Here is an 8,896-nt window from a genome sequence, read left to right as displayed (position 1 = left end):
ATCCACGTCGAATCAAAACACGCTTCCCACGAGCGGCCTGTTTTCGCGTTAAAGAACTTGGATCATCATCGTTCGGCGCGATGCCCTCGTTCGGACGTCCCAAGGATCCGCAGTGATCCCCGAGTGCGAAGGGGGTTCGCCTCGCGGAAGATGAGCGGCGAGTGAGGGAGGCGCTTCCTTTCTTCCGCGTAGCGTCTCGGATCGGAGAACCCGTGAGCGCGGCGACGCGGTCCGTCGCGGTCGCGGTCGCGAACGCGAAGCGAGGAGGACGTACGATCCTGTGATAACGGTGGAGGGCGGTGGTGCCGTGCGGGGGGTCGTCGTGGACCCCGGAGATGACGCAGCCATGATGGCCTACGGGGGCACCGCTGGTAACGGGGGCGCGATGGGCCCGTCGTCCGGTAGCGGCGGCGGCGGCGGAGGCGGCGGCGGTGGCGGCGGCAGCGGCAGCGGTGGCGGCGCGGACGTCCTGGGTACCGCCGCCGGCGACTACAGCCCTCAGAGCACGCCCACGCCCTTGACCGGGCACTCGACGACGGGCGGCACGGTGGAGAACGCTTACACGCCCGGCGCGACCGGGGCGGCCAGCTACAGCCCGCAGGACAGCCCGGCGAGCTCCGCCGGGGGCAGCGGTAACGGCCAGCTGCCGAGTTTCGGCTTCACGCAGGAGCAAGTCGCGTGTGTCTGCGAGGTAAGTCGTGTGACCGCCTGCATTTCCGTGGAGCTCCTCCGACAAGAGGCACGAAACATACCGGGTATAACACGCGAGTCCGAAAAAAAAAAACAGAAAATTGTTGTGAGAAAGGTAAATTAAAGTAAATGAGTACCCAACGGAGGAAGGGAGAGCTGAAGAGAGAAAAAACACTAGACAGAAGAAGGAGGCAAAGAACCGATTTCTTCAACATATTGATAAGTTTTCTCTCGCTTGTATAATTGTATACTTAGCGGTAGCTTTGATTCCTAAATTATCAGCAGTTCAGTTGTACAGAATATTCTATAATAATACGTAAATTCTTAAGATAGCGTAAGTTAATTTATAATGATTATATAGCTGACAGAAATTTCGGTTAAAAGTGCCTTAATGATTAAACCATAGATCAATTATATTTCTACTTAATAATTCTTAGATTAGATCAGAATTCAAATTCAATTGCTATATGAAGAAATCGGTTCTCAAAAATACGTTCAAAGAATGTCTGACAAACATCAGACTAGAGAGCATCATTCAAAGCGTCATTAAAATGTTATTCGTCTGATGTACAGTCTAAATTCGACGTATAGTTTCGTGATTCTTGTTAGAGGATCTCTAGCTGCATAACACGCGCCTGCTGCATTCAGCTGTTCAATGCTATGCGTCGCGTTTATATAGAAAGCGTGCAATCCATTCACATTCCAATTAAAATCTAGACGTAGATACAATTCTTCGCGACAGCGTTGCGAGAAGAACGTTCCAATCGCGATAATTATGTAATACAATGATTACGTTCAGAGAAAACAGATTAATGAGCGTTTAGTTGTAGCTACAGTTATTTTTTATTATAATTGGTTTCTCTGCATTTAGATCCAGCGAAGATCTAAAGACAAGAATCAATCATATTAAAAAATCGCTGAGCGTTCGCTGATCTGTTTTCTCTGCTGAACGAGGCCGCAATTGGTCTTCGTGCAACTCGACGCCTCATAATTGTTTCGCATCGAATTCTATTTGTGCCTCAAGAAAGAGAAAACAGCACGTTGATCTTCTAAATTTTCTACGAACGAAAATGTAGAGGGATTGCCAGAAATCTGCGCGCAATATTCGCGACGCACAGCTGACAATGAGTTGCTGATATAGCGAGTTTGACTAGCACACAATCGCTGCGCTTCTCCTCGGCGGTTCCTTTCTCGCGCGGTTTTTGCTTCGTCGGCACGCAATAAAATTCGATTCTATTGTTAATCGCACTAAATGTCACGAAAATCTCATTTTGCGCGCAAGTTTTTGCAAATTAATTTAAATTTTTTATGTCCCAATTTAGTCGCGTCTCTTCGATATGCTAGTTACGCGTGTACGCAAATCCAGCCGTCGCGTCGCGTTGATTGCCGTTTTAAAGTACGTGTGGAAACGGCGTGGATCTCTACGTCCCAATGATGAAATTGCCGCCGCGACAGTACGGTCATTACGTCGCCGACAATGTGCAGCGTTATGCGCCAAGATTCGCTTGCATGTCACACGCTTAATGGAATCTGCACGATTTTGCTGTAACCGTAAATTGTTTTGCGCGCGACATTTACGTCCCTCATATCGAACGTCCCACATGTTAACTCGTCCTGTTCGAGAAAGAGAGAGAGAGAAAGAGAGAGAGAGAGAGGAGAGAAAGAGAGGTGATCTCTTCCGCGCTTGGCAAAATTTTCACGGATTTTTTACTGCACACCCGTCGAGTTGCATTCGAGATGCAGCCTCGAACGATTTATTTGACATTATTGTTTTTATAATAAAATAAAATTGAAAATTTAAACAAACAAATCTTTGTTTGAACAAATCCGTTAGCTCTTTACTTTTTTTATTTTTGGATTGTCGTTAAAACAAGAAATACAACTTAGTTTGGATTGTAGATTTAAAAATAGATGAAATAATTACAAAATATGGTACACATTGCATTAATTGCGATATGTTTTTTAGTCCGAGTGATCAATGTTCAAATATATTTAAAATACTTATCTCTGCAGTCTCTCAAATGTTCCTTGGATGCCATTTAGATTTTTTGTAGCGTTGTCTATTTAATTTTCGATTTCACACTGCGTAGGTGTACATATACTCGTCACGTGAATATTAAGAGTTAATTTCTATACTTTGCGCCTCTCTGTATAGAGGATGAAAATATTCACGGACTGATTGAAATGTGTGCGACGATCGTGGCGCATATATACGTACAAGATAACGAGCGTGCGAAAAGACAGGGTTTGCCAAACGCGGAAGTGATCGGGACCGCAGATTGCATCGTTGCACGACGTTGCGTTCTTGCACGTGCATATACCCCTGTACTAGCGCTATAATTATGCGGCTAGACTTTAACTCCTTGCCCACGTCGCACAGACAATTATGGCGCTCAAATTCTGCGATTGGGACTCTCTTTGAAGAATCCAAGGGAGTCCCTCCGCCTCTCCGCGGTTGTGCCATGACCCGCGACATGTTGGGGTCGCTACATCGCGTATCGACTTGTTCAAAAATATTGCGATATTGTTGCCATACACTGTGACACGTGGGCGCTAGTTGTCTTGTATCATTCGAGGTGCCCATGGATATATAGTTCCCTTTTGGAAACATAAACGACGCTTCACCGGGTGTCGGCCGATCCATTTTTATTCTCGTCGAATCGACGTATAGAATCGATCGTGTACACTCGGCGGAAAAAGAGAAATGATAGGACTGAATGATTTCCATGATTTCCTCCTAAATCTGGTTACATTATTCTAGAACTTTGAACTTTCAGTCCCGGTTTAGCAGCTTAGTCCGATATATTGAATTACCTAATTCAGATCCGGTCTTTTCTAACTCCAATTTTAACAATCTTTGATGTCGAATAAAATTATTAATTTTGTAATGTATATATATGCGTTAGCACATATTGAAAGTTTAATTATAATTATCATTTATTAAATACCAAGTGAAAAAGATGGAAAGATTTTATTTTGAATCTTTCTTTTTATATAAATTCAATTTTTAATGTATCATTATTATGAAAAATTGTTATCATGTACGTTGCATTAATTTCTGCGTTGTTCAATTCTAAGAGAAAACAGAGATTTAACTCGCGTAACAACAGTCCTTCTCTAATCAGTTAATCCGATCTCGAGATCTATGTCATACATTTCTCTTCGTCGAGTGACGTGACACTCATTCCTCATTATGCCACGCGGCGAGATTAATCGGCCGTACGGCGCGGAAAATTCGGCGACATCCGGCGACGACAGCGAGCAGACAAAGATGACAGGTGTAAAGAGCTCATATTGCTAATTAAGCGATCATCAGGCAGAAATTCCCGTCCGCATACGATCGGCGACGTCTTAATTTCGTTGTCGAGTACTTTCGCGGCAATTAATTTTGTGCGCTACAGAAGGAAATCTCGAGATTCTCTACGATCTTAATTTTCTTCGATTCGTCTGTAAGATTCATGAATTCAATTTAATATATATAAAATTAAATGTAAAATTATTGCATAATTGTTATGAAACGTATAGTAAAGAGATATAAGTATGAGTACGACGTGATATTCTCTGTGTTTGTTATCCACTGAAAAAGACGGGTCAAACGCCTATTTGCAAGTGCATAGATTTTGTATTACAATAAAGTTTGCACGTCTCGGTGACGTATCGATTTTACGAATAGTATCGCGCTTTTAACAAATCAGCTGTGTGTAAATTAAAGATACGTAATACGGTGATATTTGGACCGGCAATATGTATATCGGCGCGTGATATCGAATAAACGTCAGTGACGCGAAGCAGGTATATATACAGTAAATAGATAGCTCATTTCTCAAACGGAATCCTCGGTGGGTTAATTATGTCAACGGGAGAACGCGCGCGAGGGCTAACACGATTCGTACCGATAAAACGAACTGAAGTGTACGACGAAATAAAATTGATGTATAGTTCCACTTAGGATCGTGTTACGCGATCGTTTAAGTTCATTAATGGTCGTTCGAGAAATTATACGAATGTTAAACGTCGAAGATATGTCAGGGATAATTTTACACATTAGTGATTATCAGATTTTCTTATCGAATGACATTCATTTTATTAAAATTATAACAGTTTTATGAATTTTCGTGCTTCGATTTTATTATTAAAGATTTTCTCGGTGGTGATTCCGTAGTTTCGCTTTATTGCGTGGTATATTTGTTTCCAGTAGAAATATATAAACTATGTGAATATACAGAGAGAATTTTCGCTTACGTGATTATAGATTCTATAGAGATCTTGACGTAAACGATCACTGACTGTCCGAAAGTGTTCCGTGTGAATATTCCAAGTAATTCACGGAATAATGTATCAGGCTATTTTAATCGCTCCGAGACACGATACTCATTTCTGCTTGCTCGCAAAAATTTAATTAATTGAAATTCGACTGTTAATATATCGGCATAGAAGGTAGACACATCCTGATTCATTCCTTCTCAAACTTCTGAAACCTTATCCCAATGTAACATCCAGTGTTTTTTTTTCTTACAAATTTAAATAGATTTTATTCAAAAATTTATCTTCAAATTAATCTCTTTTGAGGAAGATTTAATAACCACATTTTAAGAAAGTGTTCATAAGTCAAGGCCAATTTTTCAACTTCTTTATTCGTGCTTAATAACTTTAAACAGACACTTGGTTTTGTTGAGAAAAAAGAAATTATCGAGCATGTAACAGATCTATGCCAGATCTTCATGTTAGTTTTTTGTCAAAAGCGCTATATGTGTAAATACACGAGGTCATCCAAGATTTAATTTGAATAGTCATTTCATTATCTCTTTTTATTAGAGGAAAGAAGATGAAAAATTCCAAATACAAAAAAACTAGTCCTATCTAAGGCTGCTCAAAAACTCGTTCTTTTTAAAGAAGAGTTCTAATAAAATAATAAATAATAGTAATCAAGAAAGAGAGAGAAAGACTTTTGTACCCGTTTAAACAAGTTTTCATAAAAGTTAACTTTTTCTCCAATTTACAAATTGTATTTAAACGATTCAAGATTAATTCGAATCTTTGTTTGAATTCATAAAGACTTTTTAGCTCCTTTGGGTAATTTTAAATTATTTCGTTATAGCATTTATGTGTCTCGGTTTTTATAATTTTTTTATTTGCACTATGAATAATTAAAGTAAATATAACAACATCTTGTAAACCTTTTTTAAAAATTGAAGAAAATTAAATTTAGATTAATTTTCTCGACTTGAAAAGTCTCGGGATATAAGAGAATTTATCTAAATTTAATTTTTTCCTGGAATCTGCTGCAGAAAAACAGTTTACTGCGTCGATTGTCAAATTGCGCTATAATCTTTCATTCTACTTCTCATCCTACTTCTCATCCACGTTCCTCCTTACACGAAAATGTCCCGACCGACCTGTTAGTCACCTGGTAGTTGTCCGACTCGTCTTAACCTTGAACGAAACGATCAGCTGAAAGAGGTGAATATGAGACATATACAAGATACACTAGAATAAGAGGAGACTCGGGATGAGTTTTGCCGACTAACAGTGTGCCCCCCCTGTCTATCGTCTTCAAGGCGATGGTGTCGAATGTCCAGGTTCTCCAGCAGGCAGGCTCCGTGGAGAGGCTCAGCCGATTTCTATGGTCTCTGCCGGCGTGCACCAGGTTGCACCGGCACGAGAGCGTGCTCAAGGCCAAGGCGATCGTCGCCTTCCATCGGGGCCAATTCAAGGAGCTCTACAGGATCCTGGAGAGCCACACCTTCAGCCCGAACAATCATCCGAAGCTGCAGGCTCTCTGGCTCAAGGCCCATTACATCGAGGCCGAGAGGCTGCGCGGAAGGCCCCTCGGCGCAGTTGGTTAGTAAGAATATTTTCAACAATCTTTTTCTCTGCATCGCACACGTAGGTAATAAGCAGTTAAAAATAGATAATAAGGTAGAGATTCTTCAAATTCGACACTCAGGGAAATGTTTCGCTGTTGCAGCTAGAATTCTAATTATTACACTTAAATTATATCGCTGTTTTTTGTATCTGATGCTAAAAAATTGTCTGTCATACGTAGAATTTATATTCTAAGAATATATGCAAGAAAATATAGGTCTCATAACCAAATATGATTGGAGTCTGGACTAACTAAACGTCATAGAGAAACTTTCTTGCTAAATTTGACTCAGATATAATTTCTGTCTTGGTATCTATATTGATTAAATACAAAACATATGTGGCATCGCAGTGCTTACTAATCACTTATCACCGTTTTAGCTAATTTGTCGTACCTAAATAATTCTCGTTACAATTGCAAGATTACTTTTTCCAGTGGACGATATGACATCTTTCTTAGTGGCGCGATTATTAATTGCTACTTTTTAATGATTTCGATTGTTCTATCAAATAAATATTTCTCGTTTTGTCACGATTATTAAATTTGTTGAAAATATCTTTGTAATCTTGAAAAAATATAACGTGAATAATTTTATTACTTAAATGCTAGTCAATATTGATTAGCACAGAAGATAGTCGCAAAGAAATATAGTATTGTAAGACATATGTATCTTACAGTAGTTCAACAATATATGATAAATAGTTTTGTAGACATAAATAAAAATAAATCATACAACATTTTCACATAGAATCATAGAGTAAAAAGTCGTGTAAAAAGCGCTTTGTCACAATTAATGATTAACTTTTTCCATAGAAGGATAAAATACACAAATATAAAAATCGCATTTAATCACTAAATTAATTATCCCTATTATAATTATACTTATTTTATTATATTTGTTCATACTTATATATTCCAAAATAATGTAATATAAATATTAAAATATCATCGATATACGTAATTACACTGTAAAGAAATTTCTTTGTAATTTTTAATAACTATTATAATTTACGTGAACAATTTATTCTCGATACAAAATATTATTCTGCGGATTAAACTTGAACAATATCGGCGAACGGCATTTAAATCTCGCGTTTTAACAATGCGTGCGCGCACCCGCATTTATTTATTTTCGCGCTTAGAGCACATTGCGCGCGCGCGGCAGTTAATAAACAATGCGGAATGCACGCCGCAACGACTTCGACATTAACGACCAAAAACGAAACGGACAAAGTTAATTATCGTCACGTACAAGTAACAAGAGCTTAACGAGCGGTATAGACTTGGCCCTATTTTACGCGCTCGCCCGAGCGCCTATTCGCAAGCGGCCGGCGCGGCGCGCGTCACGCGTGAAACCGACGACCACTCGCCGTTGTCGGCAGCACTCGGCCCAGAAACCAAATCCGTCCTCAAAAAAAAAGAGAAGCTAGAAACAAAGCGTGCCTCTCTGTGTGCACGCCGGGAGAATCGGCGTGCGGTAACGCTCCGCCCGCCTGCTTCCTCTTCCGTTTTTCCCGGCGACGCGAATCCTGGCGCGCGAGTTCGCGGTGAGAATTTTCACTCGCCCAGAGTATGCTACCGAAGAATGTTTATCTTGGAGGCCTCAAAATGTGTGTATTTAAGGGTACAGGTAGACTCGCGCGACGGTATTTCTGACGGTACCGTTTTCAATTCTTGAGACCAGTGTGCGACGCTTTTAAAATTGCGCGCTTCTATTTATAACGTTTTCTCTGAGACGTACAACGTTAAATTAATATCCTCACTTACAGAGGGATTCATCTTTTTATGCTTTGCAGGAAAGTATCGAGTGCGCCGTAAGTTTCCGCTGCCGCGCACGATCTGGGACGGCGAGGAGACGTCTTACTGCTTCAAGGAGAAGTCCAGGAGCGTCCTGAGGGATTGGTACGCCACCAATCCGTATCCGTCGCCGCGCGAGAAGCGAGAATTGGCGGAGAGCACCGGCCTTACCACCACGCAAGTCAGTAATTGGTTCAAAAACAGGAGACAGAGAGATCGTGCCGCCGAGCATAGGTGAGTCTTTGACACCAGCGGTCCTTTCTGCTCATTAGTTAGAATTAATTATTCGCAAATTTGAATTGCCATCGGGACATTAGACGCGCGTCTCGCGATAGAATCGAAAGAATGTAAAGAAAAGAATGTGTTTCATTCTGAAAAAAAGTTTTCTGGAAACTAACACGCAATAATTCAATGATCTACGTCGGAATATAATTATCCGAAGGAGAAAATAATAAAGAAGAATAAAGATTTTAAAGCGCTTAAAAGAACGAGCGATCTAACGCCGAAGAAATATTGCAATCGTCAAATTGGGTCAACGGAAAT

General features: G+C 40.5%; 1 protein-coding gene across 1 annotated transcript; it reads left to right on the top strand.

The window, feature by feature from the left end:
- Positions 1-346: 346 nt before the first annotated feature.
- LOC105458670 (homeobox protein six1-like) lies at positions 347-8,587 on the top strand (the record flags this gene model as incomplete). The annotated part of the gene is made up of 3 exons (XM_011704161.1): positions 347-691; positions 6,249-6,531; positions 8,353-8,587. Coding segments are annotated over exons 1-3 (863 nt in total), but the record flags the coding sequence as incomplete, so codon positions are not given.
- Positions 8,588-8,896: the final 309 nt, after the last annotated feature.

This window comes from Wasmannia auropunctata, unplaced genomic scaffold (assembly GCF_000956235.1).
Source record: "Wasmannia auropunctata unplaced genomic scaffold, wasmannia.A_1.0 LD334450.1, whole genome shotgun sequence".
Lineage (NCBI taxonomy): Eukaryota > Metazoa > Arthropoda > Insecta > Hymenoptera > Formicidae > Wasmannia > Wasmannia auropunctata.
Note: the sequence above shows the minus strand (reverse complement) of the source record. Positions and strands in the feature narration are given on the sequence as shown.